General features: G+C 36.3%; 1 protein-coding gene across 4 annotated transcripts in view; it reads left to right on the top strand.

Annotated features, from left to right (window-relative positions):
• Positions 1 to 21,824, top strand: part of VPS41 (VPS41 subunit of HOPS complex) — a 110,442-nt gene extending 88,618 nt beyond the window's left edge. For 2 of the 4 annotated variants that reach the window (XM_084281862.1, XM_084281861.1), the window contains exons 17-30: positions 1,142 to 1,234; positions 1,724 to 1,851; positions 2,683 to 2,827; positions 4,110 to 4,151; positions 4,295 to 4,345; positions 5,551 to 5,688; positions 8,568 to 8,622; positions 9,824 to 9,964; positions 11,432 to 11,568; positions 11,893 to 11,982; positions 18,147 to 18,246; positions 19,060 to 19,104; positions 19,423 to 19,502; positions 20,996 to 21,823. In XM_084281862.1, coding sequence (XP_084137988.1) covers positions 1,142 to 1,234; positions 1,724 to 1,851; positions 2,683 to 2,827; positions 4,110 to 4,151; positions 4,295 to 4,345; positions 5,551 to 5,688; positions 8,568 to 8,622; positions 9,824 to 9,964; positions 11,432 to 11,568; positions 11,893 to 11,982; positions 18,147 to 18,246; positions 19,060 to 19,104; positions 19,423 to 19,502; positions 20,996 to 21,076 — 1,326 coding nt within the window. In that variant the 3' untranslated portion in view covers positions 21,077 to 21,823. Of the gene's footprint in view, positions 1 to 1,141; positions 1,235 to 1,723; positions 1,852 to 2,682; positions 2,828 to 4,109; positions 4,152 to 4,294; positions 4,346 to 5,550; positions 5,689 to 8,567; positions 8,623 to 9,823; positions 9,965 to 11,431; positions 11,569 to 11,892; positions 11,983 to 18,146; positions 18,247 to 19,059; positions 19,105 to 19,422; positions 19,503 to 20,995 lie in introns of all 4 variants that reach the window. The other 2 variants (XM_084281859.1, XM_084281860.1) reach the window with 2 other exon arrangements.
• The last annotated feature ends 1,174 nt before the right edge of the window (positions 21,825 to 22,998 follow it).

Consider the following 22,998-nt stretch of genomic DNA (forward strand, 5'->3'; position numbering starts at 1 on the left):
AACTGCATGAAGTTCAACAAGGCCAAGTGCCGGGTCCTGCACCTGGGGCGCAATAACCCCAAGCAGAGCTACAGGCTGGGAGAGGAATGGTTGGAGAGCTGCCAGGCGGAGAAGGACCTGGGAGTGATGGTGGATAGTCAGCTGAATATGAGCCAGCAGTGTGCTCAGGTGGCCAAGAAGGCCAACGGCATCCTGGCTTGTATCAGGAACAGTGTGACCAGCAGGGCTAGGGAGGTGATCGTCCCCCTGTACTCAGCTCTGGTGAGGCCGCACCTCGAGTACTGTGTTCAGTTTTGGGCCCCTCGCTACAAGAAGGACATGGAGGTGCTTGAGCGGGTGCAGAGAAGGGCGACGAAGCTGGTGAGGGGCCTGGAGAACAAGTCCTACGAGGAGCGGCTGAGGGAGCTGGGCTTGTTCAGCCTGGAGAAGAGGAGGCTCAGGGGCGACCTTATCGCTCTCTATAGGTACCTCAAGGGAGGCTGTAGCGAGGTGGGGGTTGGCCTGTTCTCCTACGTGCCTGGTGACAGGACGAGGGGGAATGGGCTTAAGTTGAGCCAGGGGAGTTTTAGGTTAGATGTTAGGAAGAACTTCTTCACTGAAAGGGTTGTTAGACATTGGAACAGGCTGCCCAGGGAAGTGGTGGAGTCACCATCCCTGGAAGTCTTCAAAAGACGTTTAGATGTAGAGCTTAGGGATATGGTTTAGTGGAGGGCTGTTAGCGTTAGGTTGGAGGTTGGACTCGATGACCTTGAGGTCTCTTCCAACCTAGAAATTCTGTGTGATTCTGTGTGTGATTGTGTATGTTTTATTTTCTAATGACTGTCAGTAAATATTCACACCTTGGTAAGTCCAGTGGCTGATTAGCCGATTCCACCAACTAGTATCTTACTGCTGTCTTTCTAATGAAAATTCCTTCAGGGTAAGTAATAAGATTCTGATGTGTGCCATCTTAAAGCAAGTAATATTACAATGCTACTTACAAATATGATTATGCAATGCTTCCAATGTTTATCAAGTGTTTACTAGTATTTTGTACATGGTTTTATTGTTTGGTTCACAATAATTCTTTTTCATATAATTGAAGTACTGGGATGTTACTTATCATGCTCCTTCTTACTCTTTGTTCTCTTTGTTCCTATAGGCAATTAGTCGTTACTTGCCCAGACGGGATCCAGTTTTGAAACCTCTTATCTATGAGATGGTCCTGCATGAGTTTTTGGAGAGTGACTACGAGGTACTGCAGCCTGACATGTCCACATGTAGTAGCTATTGCCAGCCAAATACCCTCAGCAACATAGAATTCCAATTACAAATTCTCCACTGTGTTCAAACAGGTTGCCAGTGGACAACTTCATGATAGCGCAAAAATAAAAAGACAGATTTTGTTTGTTTTCAGAAGAATAAGTAGGATGTTCTTCAGAGCACACAAGTTTTGTGAGATTGTTTACTTATTATGAATACTTCTATTTTTAGTTTGTTTAATACAGCACAAGTGGTCCAGGTGCTGCACAAAGCGTACAGCACCTGAAAGAGACCCAGCTTCATGAATCTTGATAACATTGCCCTAAGAAGGAAAATCTGTGCTCTACACTGTGCAGGTCTCTGGGCACGTAAAAGTTGCTTAGAGGTGAAGCACAGCAGGTATCATCTCAGAGGCTTTGATGTTTTGAAATGTTCCTTAGGCAGTTCTTTCTGTTTCTGTTACAATCTCTTATACTTTTAGGGGTTTGCAACACTGATAAAAGAGTGGCCTGGAGATCTCTACAACAACACAATCATAGTTCAAGCTGTAGTAGATCACCTGAAGAAAGATCCACAGAACAGGACTTTGCTAAGAACACTTGCAGAACTGTGAGTACAATTTCAAACTCCTATTACAAAAAGTAAGCTTGAGATAGTATACTGTAGGTTATAAATAACCTAACTCTCTTAACAGAAATACTTGCTTTTCTGCAGTTTTGCAGTGTATGAAGGCAAAGAGTTGCATATGAGATCGCTTTTGCTACTTTTCTTCCAAAATAAATAGCATACTTCATTGTGCTGTCAGAGGAAGCCTCTTTTGTGAGGCGTGTGTTTCAGAATTATCCACGGGAAAATAAACAGTTGTTTTTTTCCCTCTTTTTCAAAAGTAGTATATGAAGTTTGCTGCATGGCTGGAAATATGTGACTGAAAAATGTGTTAAAACTGGTATGGTTTTAGGCTACTTCTTCCAAGGATAAGTTCTTCATTTTTCTCAGCCACAGTCTTATATTAAGTTCTTTCCATACTGCCTCTTTGAAGAAAGCAAACCTACTACTGTCTGTTCCTCTGTTAAAGCCCATCCCAAAGTTTTAAGAGAATAATGTTTTCTTAGCTCTGAAGTGACTTCCAGTTAGCTTCCAAAAATAGAAAATTTAATGTTTTGTGTAGCTTCCCCTGTGGTTTGAAAACAGAGGATAGTGAAAACTCAGAGAACCACATAACAGCCACATATTTGTGTTCTGTTCTGTAAACAGAATTGAAAATAACATTGCCCAGTGTTAGTTCCCCATCAACAAAAGTGAATCATGGCAACTATTCAAACATTCCTCAAATCAAGCAGCATCCTAATAAGTTTCACATCCTAGGGTATATTTATTTTTTCCCCTCGGGTAATTTTCCTACAATTAGATCAAGTAAATTATAACATTGCTTTTTATCAGGTATACTTATGACCAGCGCTATGGCAGAGCCCTAGAAATTTACCTAACTCTGAGGCACAAAGATGTCTTCCAGTTGATCCACAAGCACAATCTCTTCAGTTCCATCAGAGATAAAATTGTTCTGCTCATGGATTTTGATTCAGAGGTACGGTGATTTTAATGATTTTATATTCACTTTCAGCTAGAGATATTTTAACAGATGAAAAATAAATGAGCTAAAGATACTGCTGAGGCAGGAAGTGTGTTTGCTATGTTTGTATACTTTCTGAGATAAGGAGATGTTTGCCTAGACTAATTGACCTAAGGATGAAATTTTATTTTGTATTTCCATACAAATTATTGTTCACAGTGAGAAGAGTGCTGTATCTGAGATTGTTGTGATTCTCAGGTAGACTTTCATGATATTCTTTCTGCGTTTTTGATTAAATAATACTATTAATGAGCCACAGAAAGTAAACAGTTAATTTATTGTGAGGCAGACTTTAAATGTACTTTCCACTTTTCTTTCATTGCAATTGATTAATCTACCTCTCAAACGTTGCAAGATTATTGAGTTAAATCCCCCAAATCAAGAAGTATGCATATTGTATTGAATTCATCCTTCTTTCTTCCCATCTGGCTAAAACCTCAGCAAATGAGCTTTAGTGGAAAAGTGTGAGCTTTGGGGAAAGAACCTATAGGGTCCTTGGGGAAACAATCTGCATATGATCCTTGGGAGAAAACCCAGTAGATTGCTATTACAGTGCAGCTCTTGTTGCAGCACTGGGACTATACCAAAGATGACCGTCTCTGGTATGCTCCTTGTAAACTATGTATGACAAATACTGTATAGTTCTTTTTTTAATAAATTAAGGGAAAAAAAAAGAAAGTTGTATCACAGGCATCTGTGATTTTTTTCTTTTTAATGTGAAGCAAATTTTGCTTTTAAGAGGAAGCAGAAAAGGAACCCTGGTGGCCACTCTGCTTTACATGATCATGTTTGTTTGTGTTGCTGTGTCAGTGTACAGGTAGGCTGGAGGAATCTAGTTGTGAGGCAAGTTATGCTGTGTGTTTCCTATGTGGTCGTCACCCTAAAATCCCCTTTTGCAATGGGGTAAATAGTATTTGTACAGCATTTGCCAGTAGGCTTCTGTGACCCACGATTCAATAGGCATACTTTACCTGCAATGTGAGTGTATAGAATTGATTGGTGATAATGTGGAAACTTAGGAGAGGTGTTCTGGAAGAACATGCGATGTGTTTACCTGTAATGCTCTGCTGTCAGAGAGTGCTGATGTTATGCAAACTACTCTCTGAATTAATGCTGTTGAAAAGAGTAGGTCTGCAGTGTCCTTTGGATACCAAGAAGTGAACAAGTATAATACTGTATCAAAAGTGAGAAATTGTGCAAACTTATTCCATAACGGGGTTTTCTTTCTTTACTTTAGAAAGCAGTAGACATGCTTTTGGACAATGAAGATAAAATTTCCGTAAGTATAACAAGTTCATGGCATGGTAATTCCAGTGCTTGCTTGCCTTTTCCGTCTTGCTTTCAGTCCAGTGAATGCAATGTTCTTCACAAGTTTGCTGATCTCTTGGTTTTCTTTCTTTTTTTTTTTTTTTTTTTTTTCAGATCGACAGAGTTGTTGAAGAGTTAGAAAACAGACCCGAACTACAGCATGTGGTACCTGAACTACAGCATTTCTATATTCTGCTAGTTTCACTTTGAGCTGAATATGATCTTTGCAGGATACATCTTTTATAGATACACTGTCAGTGTGCATGTGACACTGAAATTGCATATATAATCCACTTTTTACCATGTCAATAGCATTTTGCCAGTAGTAAAATAATCTTAAAGTGATTAATTTGTGAGAACTTGATAACATACTGCTTACTACTTAACATCGTCTGGGGTATTCCTTATTCACGTTGTGGATGCTTGTCTTCTCTGGTCAATTACTTCTTGTTTGCATCCTTCTTCTTCCCCTACACTAAAACGGCGTTGGATGGTGGTTGCAACTCTGAAGAGCATTTTGCTGTTCCAAGCAGTAAACTGCTTGTCTTTCTAGAGCACTAACTTCCATACACTTCAGGATTGTTCTGGTTCGTGCAGAATTACGATATCACAGGAAGCTCCACATTGCTATTCCAACAGCACCAGTTGGAATGTGCTGTCAGTGGAATGCGTAACGTGTAACTGCAGTCTTGGGCTCTATTAGGGAGGGAAGTTTAACTTGCTGCTGTGTGCTGGCTGGGGTTCAGTGCATCGATCTGCTAGAGAGCGTGGGTTTATATTTTAGAGATCTGATTATAGCAAACAGCTTTATGAAGTGTGCAGCCTGCAGCCCAAGTGCTTTGCAAAGACTGGCCGTCAGTTTATGGAGAAAGTGTATTAGTTTCAAAGTGTGAGCCTGCTTCCCTTTGGGTAAAAGGAACCATCCAGATTATTCTTACGACTTGTTTGTGCTCATCAAGAGAGAAGGAGCTTTGCCTCACTATTTACCGTATGAGTACTTCAGTTAAAATATTTCATAATCTTTGCTTATCCATAATGGCCAAACATATCTATATAACCAAAATGTTTCATATGACATATTTCTCCAAAGTTTTCTATTAAATTCAAAATTCAGTAGTTTTCTTGAAAGTTAAAGACATTTACTCGAGTGTTGCTGAAAACCTATTTAACAGAGTTGGTTTACAGAGACTGCTGTGATGAGGGTACTTCAGAAAAATGTAAAATTAGTCTTCTGAATCGGTATTTAATCTCTGTGCATTTTAGTATGTACTATTATATTCCTGAGGAAATTTGGATGACATTTTTATACAGCAGAGTCCAAATAATGTTATAAGAGTTTTTAGTTCCAATTCTTTTTTTCTTATTCCTAGTATTTGCACAAGCTTTTCAAAAGAGATCACCATAAAGGACAACGATATCATGAGAAACAGATCAGTCTTTATGCTGAATACGATCGTCCAAATTTACTACCATTTCTCAGAGACAGCACACACTGTCCACTAGAGAAGGTAAGCCCCCCAAGATGTAAAAACAAGTCTTTCATTTTTATGTCATTTGTAGTCTGGTAAATTTGTAAATGTGTCTGGTACTGCCCTCTACTGCCAAAAGGAGGAATCCCTTGAATTTGTGATCACCTGCAGAAGTGATGCACCCACAGCTGGCTGATAGCTGAGACCTCTTAGCTCAGAAGGCAGAAATTGTGGTTATTTTTAATGCAAAATTCCCAGATTTGCACTTGATGCATAAAGCATATCCATGCATGCATCATATCCATGACCTGATTAAACAGTGGGTTGTGGTTGCAAGAAATCAAGGCTTGTTTTGAAGAACCTAAAGCTACTCAGTGTCAGATCTTGAAAAATGAATAACTGTAACTGGACTTTGTGTTCTAAAGTCCTAAGTTGCTTTCCAGTAGTTTACACAATGTAACAGTCACTAAACTATCAGAGCAAAAAGTGTTTTGACATTGTACTTCTGCTAGTAGACTTGGAATTTTACAAAGTATGGTGTTGCCACCTTCTTTTTATGTTTTCCCCTCCGTGATCTTTCTCATCAGACAAAAGCTAAACAAACTGATGATGGTCATATTTCGACTGTGTGTTTTTTGTTTTTGTTTTTGTTTGTTTGTTTGTTTTGTTTTTGTTCTTGGTGTTTTGTTTTGTTTTGTTTTGTTTTTTACCCTTCTAGTATTAAGGTGAGCAGAATGGAAATTTGAGTTTTCCTCTTCAGTTGGGTCATTCTTTTATTATTTGTGGTTTTGCTGTTAAGCTCTGCTCTGCTCAGCCATTCTGAAATGTTTCCTCTCTGTGTGCAATATAATGATGATACCAGTGGAATAGTTTAAATGTAGTATCAAATATTGCATTTTACATGGTTAACACTCTAAACAGAAACAGTAGCATTCTTAGCACTTTCTCTTATTTTGCTTGCTTTTCGTAAACTGTCAGTCGTCTTTTCTGCAATAGGAACACTGGAAAATACTGTGTTATCCTTGCAGCCTTGGTCTTTGAAAATATCCAAAAGCCTAGGTTGTCTCAGTGATCTTTCTAGACAATGAGCCTGAGAGGTTTCCAGCTAGAGACTTTTGTCAGTGATGCTTGCTTTTTTAACAGTGATTCTCTCTAGCTTTTGTCTACCGTATAATTTGCATAATCATGGTTTTATGTATCAAAACTTACCTGCACTAATTTTTCTTTTTGATGCAAACTAATTTTAGTTATTCCAGATCCAATCACCTATATTCAGTGATGGGTGATACAGAAAAGTGTAGTGCATAAATGAAGATAGCACACGATATTAGAAAAAGAGTTACTTTAACCTTATGTTAAAACATGAATATGTTTCAGTAAGAAAGAAGCTAAGGAAGAGAGGAAGGATACCAACGAAGTACAAATCTTAACTGAATTTACTTTTGCTGATAATTTATAATTATACTTCTTACCCTATATATCATATAATAATGCTTTTTACCACATACAAATCTTTGTTCTAAGGAAATAAAAGGGGAAAAATTATTTTCCAGGTGCCCATATCTTCAATTCCTGTTAAGCAGATTCCAGCGCTGTGTAAAAATTGACAAAAGAAAAAAAAAAAAAAAAGAATAAAAAAAAACACTTTATAATGAACAAATTCACACTTACTGTTGTCATAAATAAATGATAAACCACGCAAAAATAAATCATTCCTGTTCTATAAAAGTAAGTCACTGTTATTCAAGTTTAGTTTAGCAACTGTTTTATAAAACAAACTGAAAGAGAAGTATGGTTGTTCCCTATTTTCCTCTAGAGGGAGCATGACAGTCAGTAAATGTGCAGCTCCTGGAAATACTGAATACCTGATACTTCGTACTTTAACCTCTAAGCGGAGAGAAAAAAAAGATTGTCAGATGTGTTTATAATATATTCATTACTAGTTATGGATAGCTACAAAGCCTCCAAAGTATCTAGTTGAGAAATCATTACCCCTGCTCTGAAGTTCATTGTGTGTTTCTTTAATTTGTGGAGTAACCCATCTGAAACAATTTGAGAATGGAAGGAAGAGTTAATTCCTACCTATATCTTCAGCTGTAGCTGTATCTTATCAACTTACATTTTTTATTTCCAAGTATAACTGTCTTTATTGGTGAACGTTTGTAGCAACGCCATCAATCTTGAGTTTGCTTTCTGCTGCAAGATTGGAAACAGACATGGCATCATTTATAGCATATCCAGCCCTTCAGTTACTAAAAACTCTTTGGTAATCAGTTTGGTAATTTTAGTAATTGTGGTTTTGGTCAACTATGCACAAGTTTTGTAACTGCTCATGGCATTGGCTCTGACGTCTTTAAACCAAATTTACAATAAATGCTTTCATGCTTGGATTAGATTGTTTTTTGTTTTGTTGTCTTTGAGGTTGTTCACAAAAAATTTTGAGGTTTCTCTCCCCAAGCCATTCTGGTTACCCTGTGGGTATGTACAGATCTACATTCATTGTGTTAACAGTGAATGTCAAGTAGACCTCCATCACTAGAGACCTCATAAGTCCACCTGCAGGAAAAAAGTCTTGCCAGTAGATAACCTTAATGCTTTTGGATTAGCCAACTTCTGGAAGCAGAAAGAAGTTGCCAGTAGATTTAAAGCTAGGGATTGACAAAATCCAGACTCAAATGCGCATCCTGTCTCCAAACTTATTTTAGAGAAAAATCAAAAAATGCTATGGAGTTTCTCCTTTTAATTAATGCCAGAGGACCTGACAGTACTTATTAAGGGAGCTCTATTCCTGTCAAAATGAGTAATGCAACTTCATGGAAAAGTATCCTTTAGTCTCTTGTAGCATTGATGATCAATAAAATATCATGTTACATGGTTCCCTGTTTTCTCTTTCCCTCCTCCCTTCTCTTAAATTCAAGGCTCTAGAGATCTGCCAACAGAGGAACTTTGTAGAAGAGACAGTCTATCTTCTGAGTAAGTAACTTTTGCTGTGATAAAATATAACATGCATTTAATCTTGTTATAAAGTTTAACCTGTGAAAATATGTGAGGTATTGTCTACGGTCATTTAACTTGCTTTCCCAAAGACAAAGCTGGTGTATAGTCAATAGAACCAGATAACATGCTTTAGAAAATAAAACAAAGCACTGGATTATTTGTATGATGTCTTACATTCATGTATTGTGTTATTGTGTTTCTGGTTTGTTGTTTTTCTGTTTGTTTGGTTTTTTGTTGCTCTTTTTGTGTTTTTTGTTTGTTTTGAAGTTTTGTGTTGGTGTGTTCTGGAGAGAAAGGTTATGGGGGCAGGAATTGTTTATTTTTGTGATGATCTGCAAGATCATCAGTAAAGTAATCCTATCTGTTTGAAGGGAGGGGACAAATAAAACAGATGTTTTGCTCTGTATGCATCTCAGAAGCTTAGTATTATCTTTCGCTGAGGTGGAAGATTTGCTTATGTTGCTTTTTTTGTGTTTTGTTGTTTTTTTGTTTGTTTGTTTGTTTTTTTAATAAAGTTAATTTTAAACTGTTTAAATTTAAATTTAGATTGTTAGCTTCCTCAGCAGGACAAGGTATCTGCATCTAAATGGGAGACATTTTATGACTCTAAGATTTTTATGTGTTAGTCACAAAAAGAATGGAAAACATTTATTATTGACATAATCAATTTTTGTTTAAATAAGAAAGTTCTGTGGACCATTTGAAAACAGAGTAGGATTTACTTAAAGAACAGTTCAGAGTTTATACTACTGCTTCCTCTTTCTGTCATTTTTCATGGGTGTAGGCTGCACTATACTTAGGGCAAGTTAAGTGTGTCCATGGAGGCTCTTAACAGGGGGTAACTCATGTTAGAGTTTACATGCACACATACACACGCACACTCGACCTTATATCAGATGTTGCTGACATTTAGAACCCCTGATATAACCCAACACATCCTTAAGAAAGTCTCTGGGTCCCAGCCCAGCAAAGTATTTGAGCCCATGTTCAGGTTATACTGACTGCTCTGGGATTAGCATACCTTTCGTCAAATTAGATTAGATTAGGTCTTGAATTCATCTGAGGCAACTTCACACTTACAAAATTTGTATGGAAAGAGCACTACAAGCTTCTTAAGTGCTTATCAATGCTTAGTACTTTAGGATTTATAATCTCTTTACTTATTCTATTCTTCTAGGTAGAATGGGCAATAGCCGCAGTGCCTTGAAGATGATAATGGAAGAACTGCAAGATGTAGATAAAGCTATTGAATTTGCCAAGGAACAAGATGATGGAGAACTTTGGGAAGATCTAATCTTATATTCTATTGACAAACCACGTAAGCAGAATAGTTTCTTAGCAGCCTTGCATTTGTATTTTTTGTGAAATGCTATTGCAGGTGAAGGATTGAATTATCCACACGTGTTAACAAAGGTGTTTATGGATAGCCAGGGAGGTGTTTTGGTTTGTGGAGCATGCCATAGCTGTCCTGGGCATAAAAATGTCCAGTAAGGCAGCATGTAGGCATGCTACAGAATGAGTACTTAGGGATTTAACACTTGACTAAGCTCTGCATAGTTATGTCCTTACATCAAGTTAAGGAGAGAATGGTGCTTTTAATTTGGCAGTATATGAAGCTTTATTTTTAGACACGTTCAAAACATAGTCAGCAGGCTTGATGAGGATGTTGTGTAGTCTGTTTATTACAGCTGCTTCCCTTTGAAATTCTGAAAATGAAGAGCGTACACCTGTCTGCCCCTCAATAAAATAACTATGTTGTTTTGTTTCGGTGGTGCAAAGATAAGATCTGCAATAACAAGAGTATTTTTGCTCTTCATGATATGGATGTCTACTCTACTTTAAAGTTCAGATGGAATCAGAATCTGTCAGAATCTCCTAAACAGCAATCAGTTTTGTTTAGGAGGGAGATTCAGAATTCTTATGACTGGGAAAATAGAAAACTGTTTTAACTATCCTGCTAGTTTTACAACCTCTTCTGGTGCTTTAAATTAAGACTGTGAAATCTCTGTTGGGATCTCTTTATCTAAAGGATCGCATGTCTTATAGAATTAATATCAGAATAAATATCTTTTCATCACTTGACCACTAATTCTGACAAGCAACAGCGAACAAAATCTGTTATTCCTTTAGAATAATAGCCTCTCGTGGCACAGCTTTGTGGCATTCCCACACATACTGTCATTGGTTACCAGGGAGAAGAGACCAGCACCTCCCTCTCCACTTCTGCTGCTCAGAAAGTTGTAGCAAGCAATAAGGTTTCCTCTTAGTCTGTTTTGAAGTTCATCCTTCCAGTGTTCCATTTAGCCAGTTGCACTTCAAAAAATTAGACTTTTGCATCACACTTTTCACTGCTGAGAAACACGTTCCCTAGGAGTTAGGTTAAATACTTACAAATATGTTTTTTAACCCTGTAATTAAGTATGGAATATTCAAATAATGAAGTTAATTTTCTGTTTACACAAGTGCCATTTTTATTGAATTGAAATGTGTTATTTAGTCGTGTTTTTGATGACTTGAGCTGGATACTCTAGTATCTCTTTTCCAGATAGCCTAGGAGTTCTGTGAATTGCCAAACTCTTGTGTCTTCCTCTTCCCCAAAGGCCTATTTTCAAGTGAATAAAACAGCAAGAAAGATGTAAAGGCTATATAAAAGAGGCTTAATGCTATCTCTCAGTATAGAACTGTCATAGAAACAATCAAAGCCTCTAGCTGTCACTGAAACATCCTTTGATCAAGTGTTTGCCTGGATTTTTATCTTAATTTACTTGTATCTTGGTTTTCACAGCTTTTATTACTGGTTTGTTGAACAATATTGGAACACATGTTGATCCCATTCTTTTGATCCACCGCATTAAGGAAGGCATGGAGATTCCTAATTTGAGAGACTCTCTAGTGAAAATTCTTCAGGATTACAACTTGCAGGTAAATGTTGCATTCTTACTGTGATAATCAGTTTCAAGAAGACAAAAAAAAAAAAAAAGGAAAGAAAAGAAAAGAAAAAAAAAACCACTTCGCTACCGAGTAGCATGATAAATGGTTATCCTGAAGGCTTGTTCATTTTGTTCGGACGTCTGCCATTACCAATGTGAGTTGGTATGAAACTTTGACAGAAGGGGTAGGAATTAGTCAGAATGAATACTCTTTTCTCTAGATAGCTTCTGGCTCTTCTAAATCTCTTATGCTGTTATAAGCCTTGTGGGTAAGTAGAAATGTTGAAACCTTGGATGATATAGGTATTTCTTTTAGATCATGACTTTGAGTATTTCAAAGAAGCATTTTAAGTGTCTTGTTCCCCTACACATCTGTAATGTGCAAGGAGGTACTCCGGATAGACAGGTACACGTCTGTATGTACTGCATGTTGTAGCATTATTTACAGGTTTTTCATTGACTTCATTAGATACTACTATCCTTCCAAAACAATGCTAAATTACATTCTGCGTTTAAACAGTTGCATGTTAATCTTGTTGCTGTCAGTACCCTGCTGCTTGCAGTGCTGATGCCACTGTTGCTGCATTCTGTGGAAATCAAAATGGAACATTTTGTACGTCTGCACACAGTGATTTTGCCTATATGTGGAGTATGTTGGTGGCTTCATACAAGACTAATGAAGTTGGTCACATTTTGGGGAGGAAAGAATCTTTTTTATCTACAGATAGCTTTTAACAAAATTACTTTGGGATTAAAAGGATCTGTTTAACCTCTAGAGCAGTATCTAAAATTATTTGCTCTTAGCATTGAAACGCTTTATGGATTTTAAGTTAAATTCATTTTAAAGTAGATTTGGATAGCTCTGGGGCTAAAATTTATACCTCTTAGGAGTAATAGAAATCAGGGAAGCTTAAAGTAAATTGTGCTTGGCTTGCTTGTACAATAGCAAAACAATATAGCAAAAAAAAAAAAAAAAGAGAGAGAAGGAAGGAAATTAAAGTGACTATTTTTCTTTACAGAAATTAAAGCTATAGCTTAAAATAAGACTGCTCCTGAAGTGTTACAGGAATGTAAAGTGCACCGTTACAAACAGATGGTGTGTCTACACTGAAATTTAAAGATGCAATCGCAGCTCTTGAACATGCTCACCTAAGTATCTTTATGTTGGCAAGCTCAGTTTTTGATAGCAGAACCATTTTTGCATTAAGCATGTGCTTCATGATACGGCTAGACCTTCATATAAATGTCTTAAGCAGCCTTTCCTAGCAGAGGGCAATTCCACCCTCACTTCATCATTACTACTGCTGCCCCATTAGCTGTTTCAAAGCTAGTCTTTGGTGTGTTGGCATGATGCCTGGTCACACCTCTTTGCATCATGTTTTGCAGGTTCCTGCTGTGGAATGTATGTCCTCTATTCTGGCCTGAGACAACTCCTTTCAAATTCCTGATTTGTATTACCTAATGTACCAGCCACTTCAAACTTGTATAGTGATCCAAATTTTTTTGGTTAGGACTTTGTGTGATTTCATCTCTTCAGATCACCAGTTTTGTACGTGCGCGAGTCTCATCTTTCCCATTTTCAAAGGCAAAAAGGAAAATCTTGTGCCAAGAACCACAAAGCAGGAGAATAAGTGAAGTTAGAACCCATTGCTTGGTTTGCAAGTCACTGCCAAATGTGAAAACTGTGCTGATCTTGTCATAACATCAGCTCCCAAAAGGTATTGCAGCTGTGCCTTTCTATTATTTAATTGTGACCTCCTTTTGCAAGCCCTGGTAAGATTGTTTTATGCAAAACTGTACTTACGCAAGTATTCAGGTACAAATTTCCTATTATGCTCCTAAATTTCTGTAGCAGTAAACATTTCATTAGATGTGATTTGAAATGTAGGTATGAGCTAAAAGCAGTGCTTTAGACAGACTTTCTCCCTTTGAAAACAATTATTTACATGACAACAAAATTAAGTGAATCAAATTGAATGGCTGCCAAATCATGCCATATGTAGCTTGCACTGTGCATTAGCGAATCCAGTAAGGAAGTCTAGTAATGCAATAAAATCTGTTGTAACTTCTTTTTTAATCTGGCATCTTCCCTGAATAATGTAAGTTTTTATTAAAGTTAGTATATTGCAGATTGATCAGTTCAGTTTAACATTTTATCGCCCATTAGAGGAACTGCTGCAACTGTTTTATGTAGGTATTCTAATATTACTTCCCCTCCACCCCAGTTTTAAAATATAAAATCAATTCATTTAGATTCATTACCTCTAGGTTTTATGGATTAGCCATTTTACTCAAATGTTTACTCAAATGATACCTACCGTAAGTTCACCTCAGCTCTAAAGTAATGTGGATAACTTACACCTGTGTGAAGGAGCTAATGTTTGCTGCCAAACAAACATGGCACTAAGATAGGATTAGGTATTCTATTGGATAAAAATAAGATGCTAATCATGTGAGACTTTGATCTTAGACCATAAGTTCAAATAAGTATCACTAATTTACTTCTGCTGTGGAGCTACAGCTCTGCTTTACAAGTAGGGGTCTATCAGCTACCTTATTATTTTTATCAGAATGCCCATTTTTATTTTCCCATTTCAAGGAATGCAGTTTTGCACAACCTAAAGCTGAGCATAGGCCTGAGTATTTTCCTAAACAGTGTCAGACTTAAGCACTTCATTCAAGTGTTTTTCTGAACTGGGAATAAAACTACAGATAGTTATTGCCTTTATTTCCCCTTCCCTTCCTAAGGATCATTTTTTATGTTTTCTATTTGTCATCTTCAAAGTTAATGTATTAAAACAACAACAGATAATTGGGTGCCGCTGATATTTTATAGTGATGAAGTTTACTGACTGCTGAAACAATAGCAATTTTAGTGTTCTTGTACAGTAACATTGACAAAGTTATGAAGACATAGTAAAAACAAAGTTACAGTTGTCTGCATTTCAACAGGAGTAGTTACTAAGAGTAGTCTAAAACTTTTTTTTTTTATTTAACTCCTGCAATCTAGTTCTTCAGTGCCATAAATTTGTAGATAAAATAGGCCATGGACTACTTCCTTTTAATTTATAAACTTCAGAAGATATGTTCTCTTAAGTAGGGATATGCATAATTAGTAGAAATAACATGTACCTAGTTCATTTTTTTAACAGTCAACATTTCCAACATAACTAAATACCATTCAAATCTCTGACAGGCTAACTGTATTGAGCCAAGACATATTGATATCCTGGCAAAAGCTTAATACTTTTCATCTTTATTGTTTGCATTTAAAAGGGCTTTCAAAGGCAAAGAATCAAAACTTAGGTATCTCCGTACAATTGAAAAGTTGTCAAGATAAAGTTGTGGTTTTAAGAACTGACTTTTATATTTCATATATCATATATATCAGAACGCCAGCCAGCTGTATGGTCTTTTTTATCCAACAGTCCTTAAATTCTTTAAATCTGCAAGTTCGTTTTTCCTACTGAAAGTCAGGATTCAGTCAGAATCATTTTTTTTTTACAGTCTTCTGGAGTCAAACTCTATTTAACTGGACCTCCTATATAAGAACACCTTCACTGGGGGAAAAAATAAAACAAAATTACAAAAAAAAAAAAAAAAAAGGTTCTGAGACTCAATAAGTTATAATACTCTTCGTCAACAGTGAAATATTTGAGTGTGGGAGGAATGCTTTCTCCTGGGATATCCAACTTGTCTTCAGTCTGTAATGTGTAAACTCTTGTCAAAAGGCATTTCGTAGACACAGATTTTTAGTCTGGTGCCTGTTTTTCTATTTCACATTCCAAGGTATCATTAGTAAGAACAGGTCAGGATCTGCTGATAGTGATTTAGGCTTCTAAATGAGGGATGGACAGCCAGCTTCATGCTCTTGCAGCCCAAAGCTCTGCAGTTTGAAGACCATCCTGAAAATGCAGGTAGTTTGCTACTTGCTTTTAAGTAAGCATGGTATTTGCCTGTTTTGAGCCCCTTGAATGAAATGGATGCATACAGCTTAGGCTTGATCAGCACCAAAAGATATCATTGTTCTGGTGTAATCTACTTTCCACACTTAGTGATGGTACTTTTCTTAGACTCATACATGTCCTCTGTTCCCATTAGGACTTCACCAGTGCAATTATTTTTTAAAGATCCCTTAGTCAACAGAGTGAGGTCAGTATTGCTTTTATGTGAAAATTGTAGCAAAATTGATGTTTACTAGGATTTCTGTGGAAAGCAAAAATTCTTTTTTTTTTTTTTTTCTCAATGAAACTAGTGCTATTGGTTTTGTTTTATTTTTCTATATACATCATTTTTGGACAGAAATTAATCAGTATTACAGTGATTTAGTCGTAACAAAGACTTTCTCTCTCTAATGTGTAGTCAATCTTTGTATTTGCCTTTATTATTCACTTCTCTGGGAATTAAATTGGAAAGGAATATGAAACTGTTCCTGTGTTCAAGTCTCTGCTATCTGATCTCACAGTGGTTTTAACTTAGCAATTAGGAATCTGGGAAACTTTCTTAAAGTAAATCATGTAATCATGCTCCAGGTCTGTAGTTTCTATAGTTGCTCTATCACACTTCTCTCTCACAGAGAAGGCTGATATAAGAAGTCCCTTATCTGTACACTGGTGTGTTAGCCGTAACTCTGTTACATTTTCTGAATTTATAAAATAAGAATCTTTTCAGCTTCTGTCTATACCTGAGTGAAATATGCAAAAAGCTTGTATTGTTGGAAGAGATGCAAACACCTCCCTCATTTCAGAACAATGTGCCTAATTTCTGAACCTTTTTTGACAATTTTTAGAAAAAGACTTCAAAATATGTAGGTATTCTAATATTACTTCCCCTCCACCCCAGTTTTAAAATATAAAATCAATTCATAGGTTTTATGGATTAGCCATTTTACTCAAATGTTATTAGTTTAAACATGGATTAAACCTGCAGTAACTCTCTGATGTATAACTGGGGCTGTCCATCCATAATTCTTCCATTCGTATCATTCATGTCTGTCCATTCACAACAGAGGTTATGAACTAACAGACATCATTGATAATCTGATGAACACTGATTGAAAGAGCATCTGGAAAAGCTGTTAGGCTGTTCTGAATACAAATAAGCTGCTGTTCAGACACCTCGGAGGCACTAGGGGGCAGATGGCAGCTTGCGCAGTGGGATGCCTGCTTCTTGGTCATAATGACTAAAAATAACACACTTTTGATTGGTTTGTGACGCATTTTGGAAGCAATTAAGTAATTGTCCTTGAGAAACTTGGGTTTGGTTGAGAGCTAAGCTGAATCAAGGCCTGAATGTATTTCTTGTGCTTCAGGTATACCCTTCTGCATCCTGCAATGGTTTCCTTTAAAGATAATATAAGACATATGTAAATCAGGACTTTCTAAATTTTCATGGCTTGTGGTTTTCATTCTGCAGTAGCACCTTCTCTAGCATAGCCAGAAAATCAGATTCTTTACCTCAATAAATGATTTGGTTGCAGATGTTTTCATTAATTTAGTGAAGTAATATATCCACTTAAAACCTCTTCATTCTCTAGCCTTAACATATTGTCCTAATTGTGTTTATGGTCCTATGCTTTTTTAAGGGTAAAATATTTCATTTTCATAATACTTTTTTCCAAAGTCTCCTGTAGTACAAATAATCAGGAGAAACAGATGAACTGTTTATAACACTTTATGACACTTTATAACACTTTTTAACACCTCTTTATAACACTTTTTTTTTTGTAGATTTGCTCAGATTAAAATTGATTGTGAACCTTTTTGAAAACATTTTTCAGAACAATTACAGTCTTGGAAAACAAATTTCCAAACATCAATTTAGTATGTGGTGGATGGAAGAAAACTTTCACAAGTTTTAATTTGGGTTTGTCATATTTTCATGAACTTTCCTTACTATGCATTGGGAAATAATGCTCTATATAATTTTGATGCCCTTTTTGTGTTTCACAACATTGACAGACAATGACATGTCAATCTAATGTAAAATACTGAATAAGTTTGAAAAAAAAAAAAAAAAAAGGAATTTAAGACTTTTGCTAAGGAGGAACAAACTCCAGATCTTACATTAATTGCTTGGGCTTTTTTAATATGGTTTACTAAATGACACCTCAGTAGGAAATACAGATGAACAAAATATATTTGGAATTACTGTTTTTTGGAAAGGTTTTATGTTTAGTAAATGCCTTTCCTAAGGTAAGTAGGGAAGGTTTGGGTGGAGAAAGTTTTGAAGTGGTTTAGAGACCATTTCTGAGGGACAATGTAAAAAAACGTCTCTCAGTTTTATTTTCTTAAGAGCAGTTCACTGGAAGACTGTCGTAATTTACAACAGTAGTATGTTTGCAAAGGATTTTATATTTATTTAAATGTGTTTTTTTCATTGAAATAGAGGTGGTCATAGCAGGAGGTTCCTCTTTTCCTCCTTTCCTTTTTGCCTCCACTGCTAAAGATATAATTGCTTGAACATTTCTTGTGCTTTCTATAACAGCAAAACCCCATAGGTGACTTGCCAAAGTAGTTGCTATGCCCATCTACTCAATAACTGCTGTATTTTGTGTTCTTTGCACAATAGATCTTGCTGCGGGAAGGTTGCAAGAAGATACTTGTTGCCGACTCTCTTTCTTTGTTGAAGAAAATGCATCGGACTCAAATGAAGGGTGTTCTAGTGGATGGTGGGTACAGAAGAAACGTGGTGACTTTCAAGGTTTTCAAGTCTTTTACTTGGTTTATAAACCTAAGCCACATGACAGTCCATTTGGAAGCTGACAGAAATGCCTGAGTATTATACCTTATTTGTAGAGTACGGTAGGGTGCTAGCTGCTTTCCCTTTCACAAAGAAAGCACTTGTATTGCAGAAACAAGACCCAGCATGCAGCTTTTCACTTTCTTAGTCTCGGCATAGCCAGTAATACATTGTGTCCTGAAGTCTGTAACAATGGAAAATGCCGTTCAGTGCCAAAACAGTCAGGTAATAATAAGCTGCAACAAGATAGTTTTTAGAAATAGTTGAAAATGTTTTACAGGGTGCTAATTGTGTACGCAAAAAGTTCTGTGATTCATGCAAGATGTGTGTTAATGCCATGAGGCAAAAGCTTACAGAAACACAGAAGCCCGGAGCTTCTGCTAGAAAGCACTGCAGAGAAATCAGGAACCCATCTTGTGCTGCTTTTTTTTTTTTGGAGTTTGCCTTGTGCCTCTACACCCCTGTTATTAGTCTAGCTCCTGCACTTCTGCCTGCACCAAAATCATAGGAATGAAACATTTTAATAGAAATACTGCTTTAGTACTGCTATTTAATTTTTAATAATCTGTGGTAGGTATCTTAAGGAAATACTTTAAGATCAAGATCCATTTCTGTAATAGCAATATATTAATGCCCGCTTTATTAAAAGGAGAAAAAAAAAGTAAACATGGAGTATGTTAATAAAGTTGTTACAAATGTATACAATTTATTTATTTATTTATTTATTTATTTTTTTCCCCAGAAGAGAATATCTGTGAGTCATGCCTTTCTCCAATACTTCCTTCAGGTAGGATGCTTTTCTGGAAGAGTAAGAAACCCATCTATTTTTATATTTGAAGAGGAGCTACTGTTTGCTGTTATTCATAGAAACGTGTAATACTCTTCCCTTGGTAATCACTGTGTAAATTTCAGTCTCCTGTGCAAACCTTGCTGTTGAATTCCAGTGTGGGAATAGAGTGTAATTTGAACATTTTTGTTGTAGTAATGTAGACATGACTTGATGTATACACCGTGTGTATAATGGAATGGGGGTGTGTACAGCTACAGTCACTGAATTCTTTGTTTCATTGTCCTCTTGTAATGGATTTACTTTTCTTTTTCCCAGATGCATCCAAGTCCTTCAATGTGGTAGTGTTCCACTGCAGACACATGTTTCACAAAGAGTGTCTCCCAGTATCTAACACAGTAAGGAACTAGCTTACTATCTCTGTCACCTTTGCCAAAGACAAAAGGACAAATCATATTTCCTTTTCTCATTTGTGGAGAAGGGCATGGCTCTATCAGGAATTATAATACAATTACAGTAATTATTTATGATGGTACGTTATAATAGAATGTGAATAGGGAAAAGATGTGTTGGGCCACTGCAACCCATGTGCAATTTAAGTATGTGCAATTTAAAAAGAAATTACTGCTGTTTGAGAAGTACATTATCAATTTCTTCAGTCTGAATGGGCAACACAACTTTGAGTCATACAGAAAATATGACATGGTTGAATTTTTATTAGTTCTTTTCTATTGCAACAGCTTAAGTATGTTTAATTAAAGAAAAGAATAAGATATTTTTTCAGGTGATTTTTATTATATGATCCCGATCCCAATTTGTGTTTCAGAAAGCAAATATTTAAATATCTTTGCAATTATTTTTATGCTTAGAATGTTTTTCTTCAGTAGGGAAATATTTTTTTTTCCAATGAAAACAAAGTAATTTCTAGATATAACCATGTTGGAATTTAGAAATGAAAGCATCAGAATAGTACTAAAATCAAAAAGGAAATGGGATTTAAGATTTGCTGATTCTGTTTCTCTCTGAAAATGAGCATCTATTTAAGTCACTTTGAGTCACCACAAAGTGACCAAGCAGAGTGCTTATAGCCATAGCTTGTATACTTAAATTGTTATTATAACTTTAATGAATATTAGATAGCTTGCACAAGAAAGCCCACCAACTATTATCTATTCAAATAATATTTACCACAAATGTGACTATCTCACAAATAATCTAAAATTTATCTAGCAATCACAGTAGGCTGAGACAGGGATGGGACTGGGTAACTCATCAAATGTGATTTTTTAAATGTGACATATTACATAGTATTTATTTTACATATTAATATAAAGGTATCTGTCCATATCTGAAACAAATTCGCCACTGCTACAGTATTTCTTGGCCTTAGACAGCCAATTGTGTTACTGATACTTGGTTACTGGTGATGTAGGAAAAGGAAAGTAGTGCATGCATAAAGCATCACAGAGGGCTAAACCCAGCAGTAAAAATGAGCGCTTATTTGATAGTAAATGGAAAGGTGTTCAGGTGTGACTGTGACTAAGACAACCAGTGGTCAGTGGAGCCAGCTAAGTGACTTAGTCTCTTCTTCATCTATGAAGATAATTAGCGACATTTTGAGTCTGTATTTTTCATCTTTGTTGTGGAGAGAATTTGACTTACTCGCCTGGATAGTGGTGGTAATACAAGTGGCATGAGTGGTGTACGGCCCTCTGACTCCAAAACAACCTGTTTTGCCATGCTCCACTACGTCACCTTCCTAAACCTATCCATTAGTAGTATTTGTAGGGAACAGCCTGACAGTGAATAGTGATACTGGGACAAACATTGGCAATTTTCATTCATCTTCCCACATTCTCTAAGAGGCTCTTGATTTCTTTTTTGTTTCCAGGTATCTTCTGTCCAGTTCTGCAACATATGCAGTGCCAAACACCGAGGACCAGGAAGTGCAATCCTGGAGATGAAGAAATAGCAGTCCCCTTGTTCTACATGCCAGTCTGTGACACCAAATCTGTTAGGACCATGCAGAGCTACTGTAGTTTTTGTTTAGTTGTCACTTCTGTATATAATTCTGAATGTGATTTAAAACTGGTTTCTTTAAGTTATCCTGCTTACCAAGTACTTTCTGGAAAGAGGAGATGTGAAAATCTTTACTTAGGAACTCCTTGTTCTATAGTTCATATTCACTGTTCCTCTGCTCAGCTTGTTCATTACTTGACTCTGGAACAGAAGAAGGAAATAAAAAGGGGGAAAAAAGTTTGGAGATTTGTGTTTGGTATCAGTTAAAGTGCTTCACATATTGGAAACATATCATGGTCATGTAAAGAAAGATGAATCACTGTGAATTCAGCTCACCAAACTACTGTAATCCAGATTTACTCTATTAGTGAACTGTTTAACTTCGGTGAGACCCATGAGGAGTCTTACTGCTTTCCATGGAGCTGCTTCAGGACTTGAAGGACTTGCTGACTGTGTACTGAATCATATATTAAATTAACAAACTTGTTAATTGTTAATTCCATGCATTGGGAACATACCCTTTTTGCATGGCAACACATTCATTTTGTTATAAACTGGTTATTTACTCAGTCTTCACAGTGCAGTAGTTTATGCAGTTATGTTTTTCTAGTATTAAACCCATCCAGAGACTTTATATTTTAATGTCAGCAGTAGGTCTTTACACTTATAAAGTAAGTGTAAATGTAGTATATGACTTCATTTAAATACAGAAAAAAATGCGGCCTTTCAAAAATGAGATATCCAAGATTTTCTTTTGTCCTTAGGAGCTCAAAAGAGGTAAGTTAAATAAGTCTCTTTGGATATGAACAAAAACACATTTATTTTTAATTTCATCATCCAAAAGAAGTGATTTTTCAGAGTACATTATCACAGAATGTAATCTCTTCATAATGTTCTCTGATGAAATTAAGTAACACAAACATCCCTGTGAAAAGTTATTTTCAGAACTCCAAATATTTTTCCTCCATTTAGTCACTGAAGTTTGAAAGTAAACGTACATTGCTTCACCAACTAGTTGTGGAGTTTAAACAAGTAGTTAATATCTGAAGTTTTGAAAGAACACTGTAGTGATATTGCAGTGTATCTGTAAAACTGAAAAACATAATACCTCTAAGTTCTTCCATACCTTATTAGCATGTAGGTACACCTTAATCTATATTAAAAAAAATAAAATAAAAAAGGATTTCTAGTTTATGTAAATTCACAATACTCTCTTGCTATCCTCCAGGCAGTTGGCTGAGCTGCTCTACCAATCTGATGTGTGATTTTGTCCACAATGTGGTTTTGTATAGTACCAGGCTACAATTTTAAGTGTATTATAAATGCTGTAACTTTGCATAGTTACATATGACAGAACTATCAGTAAAAGGATAGATCCCTCAAAACATAGCAATAATATTGTATGGTGATAATACAAATTGCTGAAGGGAAAACAAAAAATGGTGCAGGTTATTTGTGGACGAGCAATAGATGAAGTAATGGAAGGTTAGGAACTTGGTAGTACAGAGCATGGTCTGCAAACATCAAACTTCACCCACAAGAATTACTGCCTGGCTCTGTAGCCATTCATTTTCAGTGGCTAGTACACATTCTCAGGTATATTGTGCGTTTAACCCTTCTTTGCTATGCTGATCAGCAATGTTGCTTAGGTTCCTTGTAAACAAAATGGTCCAGTAAGCTCAAGGTCTGTTTCGTCATGATATTTGAGCTCTTGCATGCCAGTGAACAAGTTTAAAAACTTTTTTTAAAACCTTTTCCTTGGTAGCTGTAAGCAGCTTTTCCATGTTATACCCTAAGAATGAACTGTGCAGCACCATAAGCTGTCAGCTTCCAGGAGGAAAGAAGTCAAATTGCTCTTGCGCAGTTATGCCACAA

Source organism: Netta rufina (assembly GCF_964035555.1).
Source record: "Netta rufina genome assembly, chromosome: 2".
Lineage (NCBI taxonomy): Eukaryota > Metazoa > Chordata > Aves > Anseriformes > Anatidae > Netta > Netta rufina.